Consider the following 16,514-nt stretch of genomic DNA (forward strand, 5'->3'; position numbering starts at 1 on the left):
TTGAGAAGAGTTTGTTTGATAAACATAGATGCTCCATTGCTTGGGGCATATATATTTATAATTGATATGTCTTGTTGGTATATGGTTCCCTTGAGCAGTATGTAATGTCTATCTTTATCCTTTTTGATCAATTTTGGCTTGAGGTCTACTTTGATACAAGGATGGAAACCCCTGTTGGCTTCTGCAGTCCATGTGAGTGGTATGATTTTTCCCAACATTTCACCTTCAGTCTGTGGATGTCTTTTCCTATCAGATGAGTCTCCTGAAGGCAGCATATTGTTGAGTCTTTTTTTTAATCCAATCAGCTAGCTTATGTCTTTTGATTGGTGAGTTTAAGCCATTAACATTCAGGGTTATTATTGAGACATGATTTGTATTCCCAGCCATATTTGTTTACTTGACTTGGTTTTCCTCTTTGATAGTTTTTCCTTTAGTGTATACCTCCCTCTGCTGATTTTCATTGTTATTTTTCATTTCCTCTTCATGAAATATTTTGCCAAGAATATTTTGTAATGCTGGTTTTTCTAGCTATAAATTCTTTTAACTTTTGTTTATTGTGGAAGGTTTTTATTTTATCTTCAAATCTAAAGCTTAGTTTTGCTGGATACAAGTTCTTGGTTGGCACCCATTATCTTTCAGCGCTTGATATATGTTGTTCCAGGATCTTCTAGCTTTCAGGGTCTGTGTTGAAAAATCTGCCATTATCCTAATTGGTTTTCCCTTTATATGTAATCTGATTCCTTTCTCTTGTGGCTTTTAAAATTCTCTCCTTATTCTGTATGTTGGGCATTTTCATTATTATGTGCCTTGGTGTGGATCTGTTGTGATTCTGCACATTCGGCGTCCTGTAGACTTCTTGAATTTGGATTTCCAATTCATTCTTCATGTTTGGAAAGTTTTCTCATATTATTTCATTGAATAGATTGTTCATCCATTTGGTTTGGACCTCTATGCCTTCCTCTATCCCAATAACTCTTAAATTTGGTATTTTTAGGATATCCCGTATTTCTTGAATGTTCTGCTCGTGGTTTCTTATCATTTTTGCCGCGTGGTCTATGTTCTTTTCAAGATGATTTATTTGATCTTCATTGTCTGATGTCCTATCTTCTAAGTGGTCTACTCTGTTGGTGATGCTTTCATTTGAGTTTTTAATTTGGTTTATTATTTCTTTAATTTCAAGTATTTCTGTTTGGTGTTTTTATAGAACCTCTACTGCCCTGTTGAGGTGATATTTTGCTTTTTGGATTTGTTTATGTAGCTCATTGTCAAAGTGATCTTTCACTGCCTGTATTTGTTCTCTTATGTTTCTTTGAGTTCACAGAACATTTTAACCATGTATATCCTGAAATCTTTTTCTGTCATTTTTTTTCTGCTGTAGCTGCCAATGATTCTAATGATGTGTTGTTTAATTTGTTTGTGGCACTTTCTTCCCTTATCTTTTCATATTGTTCATGTGTCTTCCTTTCCACCTCTGTGGGTCTGGTGTGTTATTGTTTTCACCCTATAGATTTGTAGTGCTCGTGTAGGGTTCCAAGATCCCTCCTTTGTGGGGAAGGACGATGTTAACAGATCCCAATATCAACAATGCATCACTTATGAACAAACTGTTGTTATTAAGACATGTACAGTTTGGTCTCAATGTCCAGAAATGTTGGATCAATTATTATTTAAAATATAATCAGTAATCTCATAAAAAGGTTTACAGTCTCTGGCGGTGGACGATGAACTGAGGGTCGGGCATAGGACGACATGCTGCTCAGATGGAGACCTGATCTGATAGCCACACCCACCAAATATGGCGAGAAAGGTTTTTCCAAGATGGATTTGGTCTGCTTGCAGCACTGGGGTGTCTGGTGAGGTGGGGGGAGCTGGGTGATGACCTTGTGCTGTGAGTAGGCAGCAGCCGAGTGACCTGCGTGGGAGTGGGGCACATTCTGGAGTTCTGCAGAGGTGCTGATAGGTGATTTTGCTAAGCCGCTTGAGAGCCGTGTGTGTGCCAGAACCACGGGCTTTGGGTCCCATGAAATGGTTTTATAGTATTTTTAAACTCTGGTGACATATTTGTCTCAAAGTATTCCCCCCAAATACAGCTCATCCACCAGCTTTGCTTTTTTCCTAATATCTATTTTATCTTTATATTGTCTACTTCCTTCATCTAAGAGAAAGTTCAGTGTTGTTTTCCAGATTTCTGACTTGGACAAGTGGTTCATTGTTGTTAATATTTTGTGCTTAGTAATAATTCTATCTGACACTACTAATTTGCCTCTAAGAATAGCTTTAGCTATTCACCAAATAAGACTGGTATTCTGGTCATGAACATCAGAATTTAGAGTTTAAATTTCAAAATACATTATTTAACATTCAATTATGCTATTTTGATTTTCATGGGATCTCGTCTTGGTCGCTGGCATGGTTGTGGTGAGCATGCCTTTATACGGAGCATTTTTGTTTCATTTTGTTCTCCAAGAGTTTGCTATGAGACAGGGAAGTCTGTCCCGGTCATGTCTGTTACTGCTGTTTTACTCTGTCATCTTACCTTCTATTGATCACTCTTCCTTGCTGCCTTTTTCCCTTTTCCTGACTTTTGCTGGAATAGTTTTTAACATTAGATAATTTTTTTATTTAATATAGAAATATACCAAGCAGAAAAAGCAGAGAACACAAATTTTCTCTACAGATAATTGTTGATGAAGGAAACAAAATTCACACTATGTGTATAAGGTCAGAAAGTCCACAAAGGCTTAAACAAAAGGCAATTCTCTTCCTGACCTCGTCTTCCCATTTTTCTGTACAGAAAACTACTGTTAAGATCGCTACTATATTGTCCTAAAGATTATTCAGATTCACTTTTTTCTCATTTATGTTTAAAAAAATTCTATCAAATTTTCCACACGTTGCTTTTCCACTTATCTTGAAAATCTTCCTTTCTGCACGTCCACCTGGGGCTCTGTGGCTGCTGTGCAGTGGTCACCCAGGTATCCTCAGTGGGAGCCTCTCTGGCAGCTCGTGCTCTTCCTCTGGAAACGTGGCTGTATCGGGCATGTAAGGGCAACTCTGAGCACTCCAGGGACGGTCATCAGGACGTCCCTTCCCCCTCTGCCTCTGGGCTGGAACGTCATCACCTTGCTTTCCAGTTCTTGCCTCTCTGGTGAGGCGGGTTCTTACCTTTCGTTTTAACCACAGGAAGGCTGGACACCCCCCACCGTAGCTTGTACCGCAGTCCCTCTTCTGCAGACTGCTTGTCACAGTGTATTACGGAAATGTTTAAAGACATGTATGCTCACAGACATTTCCCTGACGTGGTCATCTTTTAATTTTTATCCCCCTATAAAGAAGTTTTGAAATTTTATCTTGTTATCATTTCCTTAATGGCTTATGCAAAAACACATTCAGAAAAGTCCTTTCTCTCTCAGATCATGAATTCATTTTGTAATGCTTTCCTCCAAACATATTGTCTCCATTTGTTTGTTTTGGTAGCAGGGATTAAACACAGAGGTATTTGACCGCTGAGCCACATCCCAGCCCTTTTTATTTTGAGACAGGGTCTTTCTAAGTTGCTTATGGCTTTGCTAAGTTTCTGAGGCTGGCCTCAAAACTGTGGTCCTCTGGCCTCAGCCTCCTGAGCTGCCGAGTCCATTTTTTTGTTTTAACTATTTGTTCCAAGCGATTGTCCTTCTTCCGCCATTTTGTTCTGCTCTGGCTACTGCCCACCCTCGCTGGGAAGGGTGACTTATTTCTCTAATTCTACAGACTCAGATGCTAATCTTGCTTGTGTCCTCATAGACACACCCAGAGATGACATCAAACAGATAGTCTGAGCCACCCTCAGGCCAGTCACAGGACGCCTTGGTCATGGTGAATTCAGTAAGGCCCTCAGAGCCCTCAGATTCCTGAACAGGCTGACCTTTAAACTATAGGTAACGGTCCCTTGTGTTTCTATAGCTCAGGGAAGGACTCTGATGGAGCCTTAAAGTCTTAAAGGTAGGAAGAAAGCCCCACTGCAGGAGTCCTGTGACTGGGACAGCGGCTGAGGAGCTGGGAGGACCCTGTGGAACACGGAGCCTGACCTCGCCCCAGGAACACCTCCCTGACTTAAGTCCTCATGTGTTAAGGCCAGGGGAGGGGACAGTGCTCAGAAAGGAGGTGTGAGAACTGCAGCACCAAGGGCTGGCTGCTCGCGGGTTTCTGAACTGGTCAGGAGTCTAAAGCAGATCTCCCAGGACACTTGTGACACTCCTGTGTGTGCCACGAGCTCTGGCAGGACCTCAGAGTGCTCCAAATTCACACAGCCCTATCCTGCCCTCCCTTCCACATGACAAGGGGCCTGGCCTCCCTCAGAACCTGCTCCAGCAAGCCCCTCTGCCAGGGACCGGCCCAGGTGAGTAGCACAGTGCCACGGCAGACGGGGCTGTGGAGAGGAAGCAGGACAGAGGTGTGAGCGCGGGGTGCAGGGAGCACGGGGGTCTCCTGTGCGGCGGGCACATGCCATCACTGTGAGGGTGCATTTCCTGCTGTCCCTAACCCTGTGCCCCCAGCCCAGTGCAGGGGCACACACCCGGCAGGGACTGTGCCTCTCGGGTTCTTGTCAGCTGGCAAACTTTACAGGGTCATCTCAGCCCCAAGTGCAGACCAGGCCGGTCACACCAGTTCGTGCAACGTACGTGTGCTCCTTCCTGCCTCTGGGACAGTAGTCACCTGGAACCTACGCACTGCAACAGTGAGGTCCATCGCAGATAAACGAACAGAAACCTAGCGCTGAGAGTGGCCCAGGGGGAGCCTGACCGTGGGTAGTGGCCCAGGGGGAGCCTGACCGTGCGGAGTGGCCCAGGGAGAGCCTGACTGTGCGGAGTGGCCCAGGGGGAGCCTGACCGTGGGGAGTGGCCCAGGGGGAGCGTGACCGTGGACTGCTGCTGCAAAACGCACAAGAAGGTGGGCTCAAGAAGACTGAAGCCACAGGGGAGACCACATCCCCTGACGGGAGAACGCCCGCTACAGCACCCCTCCATGTGGGCAGAGAGCCACCGCCTGGACACACGGCGCCCCGACCTGTTCCCGCCTGCAAAGCTGCAAACGTGCTGCCACTGCAACCTGGGCCCAGGGCGGGCACCAGAGCAGAGACCTAGAAAGAAGTTGCTGCTGCTTTCTCTGCACAAGAAAGGACGGGCTGCCGAGAGAAGCACAGGCCTCACACAGTCTTTATCCAGTACCTGTCAGAACTTTTGCCCATTTGCTGTGTTTTCTGTAAATGGGGATGTCTGAAAAAGAACCAGGCAGTGTGGGCAGGTGGAAAGCTTCTCTCCACCAGTGGCACACAGCAGGGGAGGGTCTTGCACCAGAAGGTGGCCCTTCCTCAAACATCCCTGCCTCCCTCCCCGTTCAGTGGGACCTCAGTCTTCCTTACTCCCCTCTGCAGGCCCCCACCTCCCACAGCCTGGGACCCAGGCCAAGAGGGGACAGCACAGTCCACCACAGTAAGCAATGGGACGCTCTGTTACCCTCACTCACATCTGTGTTGTGAAACAGACACTTAGGTGACGAGGCACAGTATTAGAACAAGATCATCCTGTGTTAGCGTCACCGAGGCCAGGGCTTGCAGGACTCATGTGTGGTTCCGGGATGACTCAGGTAACAAAGGGGTCTCTGAAGCCGCACTTGAGGTACAAGGACACTGAGCTTTCGTCCAAGGTCACACCAAGTCACATGAAACCTGGCAGCAGGCCGTGATGAGCCCAGACCTTATCCCTAAAGCAAAAGATCTACTATGCCATGCCCCAGGCCCAGGGCACATGGGGAAGGGGACTGCCCCAGACAGGGAGGCGTGCTCCCACCTCGCGTTAGTCCAAGTGGGAGTCCAAGGAGCCCAGCAGAGAGCCGATCACAGGGCGCTGTGGTGGTGTTAGCTTAGCGGATGAAGCTGACTAAGGCACAGAGTGTCAGTAGCTCCAAAGCCCTTCCCATGCACATCAGCTGGGACAGCACGCCAAGTGCACAGTGGGCACTCCCAGTGCTGCTGTGAGCGAGGCCTCTGTGAACACCTGTCCAGGGCTCAGATTGACACTGCAAGCTGAAATCCCTCTCCTGTCACACACAGGAGGCAGGCCTGGGAGCATCTGTGACCTGCCTGTGCCCACCAGGCCAAACAAAGAAGGCAGGATCGGGTGGGCTCCGGGTCTGGGGGCACCCTCCCCTCTGCCATGCCTGGCCTTTGTTACAAGGCACAAATCATTGAAATTGTTAAATAAGCGCCGCCCCCAGCCCAGTAAAAATAGAAGTAAAGAGCAGTTCGAAGCTCTGCGTGCTGCAATCCGGGGGCCCACAGCCCAGGGGCGTCCAGCCAGAGAGCTGCCGTCTTCCTTCCCAGCTCTGGCTTCTGCTTCCCTTAGAATTACCAGGACGTGAAAACTCAAGCCAGTTTCCAAATGGGGAAGCGAAAGTTGCTTGCAGTCTAACCTGTTGTCGTTTTATGATCAAGGTTGGAGAGCCACTGAGGAGAGTAGGTTTTCTCAGGCCTTCACTCGTCTAAACACCCTAAAAAATGAACTAAGCCTCGAAGTTCTCCTGCCCCTGTTGGCTCTACGGACTGGGTGTGAGCACCTGCACACAGAGACCATTGGAGACGAGCGACCCATGCCTACCTTTTCTTCGAAGAACTTCTTCCTTAACTTGGCATCTGTGGGAGGCACTGCTTTCCTCAGGCTTCTGTACCACTTTCTAACCACGTAGCCTCTCCAGCAGGCTTGGATCCTACAACACACAGGTTTGCTCGCTGATGCCTTAAAGTGACTTCCACAAACATTTCAGTGCTTCTGTGAGCCCTGTGCTGAGCCAGGCCCAAGGGAGACCAAGGTGACCAGGACCCAGCAGAGACATGAAGCCCTCTGCTTTTAGGCTTAGCAGGTGGGGCCCCAGACACCCGCCTCACCTGGCAGGACGCTGGCCACAGCTGGGCAGAGCTCTTACCTGGTAGCACACTTGGCTTTGAACAGACGGGCCCCATCATGGATCACTCGGGTTTGATACTGGTTCTTTCTACAGAGAGGACATGTTTTTTTATTTGTGAACCTTTCAAAAGCTTGAAGGCATGCCTGCAAAAAAGATTTCATTTAACATTTTATGAGTAATTACTTATGAACAACATTTTTACTTCTAATATAATTATAGTGTTCTATTCTCTCATAATTATGAGACTTAGTCCAATTTAGACTATGAAGTGAAGGAGTTTCATCAGATGTCAACACCTTCCTCATGAAACCTGTTCCAAAAATGACTTTTTACAAGAATACACATGCAGAGACATCAAAACCTCCTGAAAACCTATGGGTGGTAAGGCCAGCAGCCATGTACAAGACGGCCTGGCCTCGGAGACCACGGCAGGAATCACGCCGTCCGTCACTCACCCTGATGTGCCTCACTGCGACAATCTGTTGCACAAATGTCTGTGGTTCTTTTGTCACATAAAATTCATGGCTTTCAAAACAGGATGAACTGCAGTGTGGCCTACAGTCACAGTGCTAACTCCAAGTGGTGATCATGGATAAAACAGAGGGCTAACTCTGGGGACGCTCTAAGATGATGAGCAAGCTGCTGGGGGCAGTGTGGCAGGGTGGGGGTGACTCACCCTGTGGAACACGTGGGAGCAGGAGAGCAGCACCTGTCCGCGGGAGACAGAGGGGCCAGTCAGCACAGCATCCTTACAAGGGCGACTGTCAGGGCCTACAGGGCAGCAGCATTACACTTGGGACACTGAAAGGCAGACTGTCACTGACACCGTTCTGTTTCAGGGCCACAGGAGAACACGGCTAGTGACCCCGCGGCAGCCAGGCCTCATGCCTGCCCTGCTGATGAGTGGGTTTAGGGGTGGGGCTGCCGGGTACAGGGCTATTTCCAGGCAGATGGGGGCTGAGAGGGACAGACGTCCACAGGGCGAGGTCTTGTGGGAAGGAGCAGAGGAATGCTTTGTCCAACTTAACTTTTAATCACAGCTTTATTGAAATATAATCTGAGAGACTTAAATACCAAGAAATCACGGAGATAAAGGAATCAGTTTTTCCCTTTTTTGAGGTGCTCGGGGTTGAACCCAGGGCCTTGTGCGTGTGAGGCAAGCACTCTACCAACTGAGTATATCCCCAGCCCCAGTTTTTCTTTTGTAAATGTGGGGGAAAGTGCTTACAAGAAAACCTTACCTTTCTGTGACCCATATTCCCCACCAAAAGTGATGTGCTGGGACAAAGGACATGAGCTTAGCCCCAGTAAAGAAAAGCAGAGAGACCAGCAGGAGTGGTCTCTGAGTGCCCACGGCCCTGGGAGGCCCAGTCTCAGATGCAGGCCCTGGGAGGCGGGGAGGCTCTGTTTCAAGAGCCCCGTCCTCCTTGCCCTCACTCATGCCATGATTCTTAAATAGGAACAAAGGAAGAAATAGAGAATTCAGAAAGTTTTAAAACCTTTCCTTGATGCTTCCTGTCAACAATAAGTCTAAATTGGATAAATTTGTGCTTAAAATCATCCGAGAACTTAATTACTCACTCTTGGTAGAAAAATCAGGTGTTTTATTAACAGATGATTGACCAACAATAAATAACACTATACTTCTCTAGACTTAAAATATTATACTTCTAGATGTAAACGTCCACAAATATGCGTTACTGGCAAACATCTGGTGATATAAAAAATTAATGATTGATAGTAAACAGACTAAAGTGGCCTAGAAGTCAGGACTGAATTCTAGCTGGGCTCTCCCATGTTTCCCAGTTGGCTTGTGGAGCACTTAGATTACTGCCTCATCTGCTAAGTGGGCATGTGCCCACCTCAGAACTGTGAGCCTGACCGGAAGGCCCTCTGAAATGGTAAAGTGTTGGGAAAATGCTAACATGGAAATAATGATTAGATATGCAAAATAAACAAAAATAATAGAATTTAGTGAGAAACGAAGAGCAGAATGGAAGAAATATTGGGCAGGATGTACCCTGACACCCTTTAAGATATTTAATTTTGAGTTTTCCATCTTCATATGAACAATCAGGCTAAATGTTCACAGGGTAATTAAGAAAGAGGTTGCTGAGGCCAGGAAGATCCCCGTGGGTTTATTAACTCTCTTGCTACACTCAGCACTGAGTTATAAATCGTCCTACCTGGCAATCTGTTGTTCTAAACTCTCTTCTAAAATGCTCAACTCACGTATGTGAGATTAGGTCCTGATAGAGAACTGGAATATAATAAGCATGTTTCAAATAACCTGCGAATTAAATTAGTGAAGAACAAAAGTCTAATGATTGTGAACTTACTTGTTGATAATTAAACTTTTTGAAGCAAATTAACCCTAGAGACTATGTGCCAGGGTGTCAGGGAAGCCTGGAGCTCCTCAGGCCAGGGTCCACGCTGGCTCTGACAGCAGCTGCTGGTCTGTCCTGGGGGAGCAGGGTGCTGCGGCCAGCAGACAGTCCCTGAAGGGCAGTCGTCAGTACCAAGGACGCTCTGGGAGCCTGAGTCGACAGAGCCCAGAGGCGACAGAGCAGCAGGCAGAGTGGGCCACTGGTCAAGAGCCATTTACAAACCCAGGTGGGATCCTTGCTCACGCACCACAGGTTCAAGAGTCAAGATGAAAGGATACGGCCTTCTTAGGGTTCTCCCCCAAGTTCTTTGAAGGCATTCAAACACAGTCTCTCTCCTCTCTTATGACTCAGTTCACAAAATCACTTAAAGTCCCTTTGTGCCCATTCCCCTGCCCTGGGACTCGCGGGCCTCCCTGCACCCTCCACCTGCCATCTCTGCTCACGCAACGGAATACTTCCTGTTTCGCATGCTCCTGCCCTGAGACTTGGCATCATTCAGTAAATCACAACCTGCCTCACAAGGCTGTCTGCTCCTTCACACACACCTCTGACTGGCCACATGGGGAACGTCTCTAAGGGTCAGGGGAGGACGGGGCTGGAAAGAGCAGGCCTGGCCCGGCATCCCACGCGCGTCCAGCTCGGCTCACTGTGACGAGAAGGCAGCCCCTAGCCTGACCTGTTCCTCTGCGTGCCACGCACCTGGGGGTGCAGCTCAAACTCCTCCTTGCAGATGGGGCACGGCTGCATGGAGTCCCCGTGCAGGACGGACCTCTGTTTCACACTCTCCCATTCTTCTGAAGACAGTGGCAACGGGGGAGGCGCAATGAGGCCCAGCTTCTGGGCTGCAGGGAAGACAGCGAAAAACGAGGGTGATGATCAGAGTATGGACCCCCCCCGCCCCCCCGTGATGGTAGTAAGGACAGGCAGTGCGTTCGTGGCTCACACTCCATGAACAGTACACAGTGCTGTTTCCACAGAGGCGGAGAACTCAGTGGTTAACCATTCCCTAGACTTGCGCTGGTGATCATCTTTACTGGTGCACTGTGATCATTCACAGTGCTGGGGCTGTTCCTGGTCCTACATGCACACAGCACTGCAACACAATTTGGCCAATATCCTTCCCCACTATTTCCCTTCCTCCCCTCCGCCTCCCCCATCCCTTCCTTTCCTACTGCTCTTCCTTCAGTTTTTAATGAGCCCCCCCCGCAGCCCCACCTTTATTTTCCCTTTTCCTCTCTATCTTTCATATGAGAGAAAACATACAACCCTTGACCTTCTGAGGTTGGCTTATTTCACTTAACATAATGGTCTCCTGTTCCATCCAACTTCCTGCAAATGATGTAATTTCATTCTTATTTATGGAAGAAAAAAAACTCCATTGTGGACATACACCTGTTTTCTTTACCTTCATCCGTGGACGGACCCCTGGGCTGGTTCCGTGGTTTGGCTGTTGTGAACCGTGCTGCTACGAACACAGGCGTGCATGTGTCACTGTGGTACCTTACATTATCAATAGTGATTTATATTTTTTACAAAGAACCTCCCATATCTTACTTAGCATTCACAATAATTCTACAAGGCAAGCAGGATATTTAATTTTATAGAAGAGAAATTGAAGGGTACTAATTTTTTCAAAAATTTCCTCACTGTGTCCTGCCTGATTTACGGTCAGGCACCTCCTCCTCCACCTTGACTTGCTTCTGCCCCCAGTGACCGTGACAAGGGTGCAGCAACCACACATCTGCTCTGCCAACTCATCCCCGCCTGGGACTCCCTGTCCAGCACTGCCTGAGCACCCACCAGGCATCCGCTCCGTCAGACCTGGGCGCACGCACCATGGGAAGCGCGTGGCGTGGAGAAGCAGCACACCTGGGCAGGACGCTGGCATCCCTCCACGTCCTGTGCAGAAGAGTGATGGACATCAGCCCATGAGGGCTCTGCAGAGAAGGAGGCCAGAGAGACGGCCACAGACCCAGAGCGGGAGGCCTGACAGAGGACTCCTCCCAGTGCAGAGGGAGCTCTGGGCCATGGAAACCTCGCAGTGGAAATGCCCTCCACCGAGGGCTGGGAGTGGGTAAGGCGAGCTCACCCTGCGGGGACAGGAGGGCGAAAGGACATCCCAAACACGTTCCAGAGGAAAGCAGACAGAAGGGAGAGTAAGGTTCTGTAGAACACAACCAAAGACTGCTCCACCAAGGTGACGCCGAGTGGGGGCGGCAGGGTGAGGGGCACAGGAGGAGCCACAGCACGGCGGGAGCTTTCTCCTGTCTTGCTTACAGAGCCAGCTGTGATGAGTCGAGGCTCCGAGCATGCCACGGCAGCCTGGCCCTCCCTTGTCCATCTGTAGATGCCAAAGTGCAGTGACTCATGTCAGGTGAAGTGTCCCCGGCCTTTCCAGCCTGCCCCCTGCCATCTAGGACCTGGCCCTGAAACAAACCTCTGGGTCCACTCAGGTCACTGCCGTCACCCCAAGGTGGCAGGGCAGGGAAAAGGCTGTCCTGGCGAACTTGACCCCACCTTCTCAAGACTCGCTCCTCTAGTGGGTCCTTCCACACCTGCAGCGGCCCACGTCTGAACTGACGACTGCTCCCTACCCACCACAGAAAGGAGCCACGGAGGCTCAGGCCTGATGGCTTCGCAGGTGAGGCACCCAGGGCTTTCAGGAACGTATCCTATTTCACGTTATTTTGGGGTACTGAAGAGAGGGACGCTAGTGTGACCTCCACCATCCCATGAGACAAGGATGGCACACGGACATGCCTGGTCCAGCGAGGGCCATGGCCGCAGGCGTGAGCTCCTGGGCAAGTGTTAGGTGCAGCATCCACCATGGCTGGACAGCACCACAACTGGGCGCCACTCGACTCTCACAAGGTTTGCCAGTCTATCAGGGTGACTCACAAAGGAGGAAACTCAGCAAGAGCATCTCAGTAGCTTCAAGCCCAAAGCAGTTAATAAAGGACATCTATTTATGACTTTAAAAAACTCCAGAAACTTGTTTAAAGGGAAACTCCATTTTTAAAGGCTAACCAGAAAAACAACATAGAATAAACCTCATATAATCTGAGAAGTTGTGTTAGACACAAGAGGAAATGCCAAGAATTACTACTTACATTTAACACAGTTCAGAAAATCCTGGCCAGAGCAAAAAGAGACGAAAGCGGAAAAAGAGGGCAGAAAAATGGAGGGGAAGAGACAGTGATCACCCCTGCAGACCTGGCAACTTACTCAGCAAACCCCGGGGTCGAGGACCGATGGCTGACAGTGACAACAGAGTCCCCACATTTGTGGAGCAGATCCCATCTCTACCAATGTGTTACTCCCCCTCCACCAACCAAGAAGTCAAGATCTCCAGCAGAACTGTGTACGACCCTCAGGGGAAGCAGGAGAAGGGCCTTTTCTTACCTCTATTAAAACATGTTACAAAAGTACATTAATTAAAACAGAAAGTGACTTGGAAACAAAAGCCACAAGAGGACTCAGCAAAGCCTCATTCCAACCAGTTTCCCAATGAACAGGACCAGGACGTCACCCGTCCCGGTGCCTGCTGTGGGACCACCTCTGACCGGCAAGTGATGCAGACCCTACTCTGGACGTGGGGCAGAGCTGGAAGACTCCGCTGGAAGAACTTAGGGAGTGAAGTGGAGGATGTTTTAAAAGGCTTCCTGGGAACGGCTGCGAAGTCAGGAGAATTGTTCATGCAGCAAGACAAGGAGATGGAGAAGCATTTGCCACCGTGCAGTGACGTGGAAGGACAGAGGAAGAGGAGGAAGAAACGGAGCAGAACCAGCAGCACGGACGTCACCCAAACTCACTAAAGTGCTTTACACGGCAGGACACTCAAGGACGAGAGTGTGAACTATGTCCTCCCACGCAGCGCAGCACTCAAGTGGTCACCAACCCCCACAGCGATGGCTCAGTGAGTTAAAAGGAAAGAGGCCACCACTTCCCACTACAGCGCTCTCCAAAGGGTTCAGCAAAAAGAACTGTCAACCGTGGAGCTCCCCAGCCATCGGCATCATCAGGGCTCAAGGATCTGCCGTCACCCAAAGCAGACGACGCTCCTGACACCAATGTGGCCCAGGGCTGTGTCAAGGAACGTCACTCACGAGATTAGGGTGAGTACAGGACAGTATTTTGAGAGACATGTCCACTTAACTTCTATCACGGGGTCTGGTAACGGTTGTTCTGTTACTGTTCATGCTGCTAACCGCTTACTGTGCCTAATGTGCAAACCAAACTTCATCATCGGTCTGTATGTATAGGGGGAAAGCTCTACATGTGGGGTTCCGTACTATCTGTGACTTCAGGCACCCATGGGGGTCTGGGAACACACTCCTCAGATGGGTTGGACTGCATAGTCGACAGACCTCATTTAAATTTCACTGTCTCACTGATGTCCTTTTCCTGATCTCGGAGTGGATGTCACATTGTGTTCAGTTATCATGTCCCTGTAGTCTCCTGTCATCTGGGAGTTTCTAGGTCTCTGCTTCTCTGGAGGCTTTTGAAGAGTGCTGGCAGGAAATCCGGGTCTGAGGTTTCCTCATGGTCACATTCAGATGTGCATTTTGGGCAAGAGCGCCCAGAGTGAAGTCACCTCTTCTCAGGAGGCACACGAAGTCGTCTCTACTGGTACAATTTGCTGGGTGAAGGTGCTGTGTGCCGAGGTCACTGTGTTACTGCCTTTCCATCTGAGTGTCCACCGTCCGCACATGGTTCTCCCTGAATTCCTTTCTGCTGCTGACCATTCCTGTGGTGGTCACCAAGTGGAGGTTTTTCTATCACCCTGGCAGCTGCAACTAGTTGTCATTCCACTCTCAGGAGTTTTTTTTACAAAATTTATTTATTCAATTATTTATTGGTATGGATTAATGGGTATTTCTTCCAATCTGCTGTTTTTTATTCTCATTCTACCAAGTATTACTGTCTTTATGTTCTTGTTCAAATTGTCCCTCATTGTTTGTAAGCTTCAATACATACACACCTTTCTGGGTAAGCACAGGATCTCTGTATCAAAAACCCTCCATTACTAAACTCAGCAGGTTCATCAGCGCTAACGAGCCAGTGTGGGGACGGTCGGATCAGCTTACCTAAAGTCAGCGGCGGTGGTGTGGGATCAAGAACGTACTCTCTTTCCGGATCTTCTACCCTGGGGCTGTGCGTGGGTTTTTTAAGTCCAGTATCTACTACTGCTTTTGCATCTCTCTTCAGAGATTTTGCCTTGTTCTCTTTCTTTCGTACTTCTGTCTTAGAATTATCTGCTATTGAAAGATTTCCAAGTTGAAGGTCATGTAAAATGTGATCTTGTAAAGCAACCGCAGTGATTGCTAAGTTATCTTTTTTAGATGAGTGATCCTAAAAAATAGGAAAAAGGTCTCATTTACAACAGCACTGTGTAATGTATCATTGGGAAGAAACATGAGGCCTGGCCCTTGATGGCACGGGAGATGGAATCACCTGGCAAAGGAACTCGAGCCATCGCTTCTATACCAGAGCCAACCCCAGGCTCATCAGCAAGGTTAACAACAGGAATATCTGCTTATTTGATTATTAAAGCCTTAATTATAGTGTAAATAAATTCATTATGACCTATAAACCTATGCATGTCTAAACAAACCTACTGTTTCATACTAATTAAATTAGACTCCAGGCAAATCCTAAAGAGCATCTTGCACTTCAGTGCATTTTTTAAAAAATCTTTTTTTTAGTTGTAGGTACATGATAACTTTATTTCTATTTACTTATTTTTATGTGGTGCTGAGGATCAAACCCAGTGCCTTACATATGCTAGGCGAGCGCTATATCACTGAGCCACAACCCCAGCCCCCTATATATATATATATATATATATATATATATATATATATATATATATTTTTTTTTTTGGTCAAAATACATTTCTCCTATGGACGAGTTCCCCATGCGGGATGCCTGGGCAGCTGTCAGAAACACTTGTCTCTACCTTCCAGTGCCCCACACCATGTGCTTCTCCTCTCTGCTCACGATTCCTCACTGAAACACCAAATACTATTTGTACATTCTCAAAAGGCGCAGTTAAAATATATCCCATGAGTAAAAGCGTGTGTATGTTTTAAGAAGGATGGTGTACCTTATGTTTTAGCATGCTGAATCAGGAAAAGTTGTGACTTGGCTTCAACAAATCCTATCATCAAACCATATCACCTTGCTTTCATTATTCTGCTGCAAAAAACACAGCGAACAGAAAATCAGAGTGTACATAAAGAGCTCTTATGGATTTTGTGGGAACATACATATTAAGAGTCTAACTGATGTTGGGCGGGTGGTGCATGCTTATAATCCCAGTGGCTCAGGAGGCTGAGGGAGGAGGATGCTGAGTTCAAAGCCAGCCTCAGCAAAAGGGAGGTGCCAAGCAACTCAGTGAGACCCTGTCTCTAAATTAAACACAAAATAGGGCTGGGGATGTGGCTCGCTCATCTAGGAGGCAGCCGGGTGCCCGGCACCGGCCGGTGGTCCCGGCTCCTCCCCAGGGGCCTCTGGGCAGCGCTCGTTTCCGAGGCCCAGCGCCGAGCCAGGGGCACGTTCCCGCGCGTCCGGGGGCGGCGGCTGCCGGCACGTGCCGGGGCTGGGCCCGTCACCGGCACTGGGCAGCCTCTCGAAGGACCGGCACCCAGGAGAGCGGCAGCGCAGGCGGACCCTCATGTTGTGCTGTCACCTTTCCTTGTCCCTTCGGTCACTGCATCGAGAGACCAGGAAGGAGGTTCTCATCCAGTCCCCAGGCGTCGAGGGCGGGCCCAGAGCCGGGCCGTGGAGGACCCCGCGCCTTAACGCTGTACGGCAGCGGCGGTCGCTGCCAGCTCCGCGCAGTGCACGGCCTGGACGCCGCCAGGCGCTGGTCGCTAGTGAACCGCGCGGGCCCCGGCCACACGGCCGCGCCGTACGTCGGCCGCGCTTGCCGTTGCCGTAGCAACCGCCGCCTGGGCACAGGCCGCGGTGCGCATGCCCCCCCCCCCCCACACCGGTCCGCTCTCCTCTCAGCGCGCACGCGCGCCGGACACCGCCGCTGCGCACGCGCATCGACCTCTCCCCGCGCGTCGCGCCAACGACCCCACGCCAGTGCGTCGCGGGGCCGCGCCGTTGGCCAGTGTGGCGGGGAGCGCGCGGGGACCCGTGAGGCTGTACGCTGCGGTCGGCTGCGAGCGTCCCCAG

At 49.2% G+C, this 16,514-nt stretch overlaps 1 protein-coding gene across 2 annotated transcripts in view; it reads right to left on the reverse strand.

Annotated features, from left to right (window-relative positions):
* The window catches only part of Rnf32 (ring finger protein 32), a 31,435-nt gene extending 15,213 nt beyond the window's left edge, over window positions 1-16,222 (reverse strand). The window contains exons 1-7 of one of the 2 annotated variants that reach the window (XM_027951300.3): window positions 16,021-16,222; window positions 15,436-15,524; window positions 14,417-14,681; window positions 10,029-10,171; window positions 7,619-7,651; window positions 6,961-7,085; window positions 6,636-6,744 (exon numbers count right to left, since the gene is read on the reverse strand). In XM_027951300.3, coding sequence (XP_027807101.2) covers window positions 6,636-6,744; window positions 6,961-7,085; window positions 7,619-7,651; window positions 10,029-10,171; window positions 14,417-14,681; window positions 15,436-15,450 — 690 coding nt within the window. In that variant the 5' untranslated portion in view covers window positions 15,451-15,524; window positions 16,021-16,222. Of the gene's footprint in view, window positions 1-6,635; window positions 6,745-6,960; window positions 7,086-7,618; window positions 7,652-10,028; window positions 10,172-14,416; window positions 14,682-15,435; window positions 15,528-16,020 lie in introns of both variants that reach the window. The other variant, XM_071610661.1, reaches the window with a different exon arrangement.
* Window positions 16,223-16,514: the final 292 nt, after the last annotated feature.

Source organism: Marmota flaviventris, chromosome 1, assembly GCF_047511675.1.
Source record: "Marmota flaviventris isolate mMarFla1 chromosome 1, mMarFla1.hap1, whole genome shotgun sequence".
Taxonomy (NCBI): Eukaryota; Metazoa; Chordata; class Mammalia; order Rodentia; family Sciuridae; genus Marmota; species Marmota flaviventris.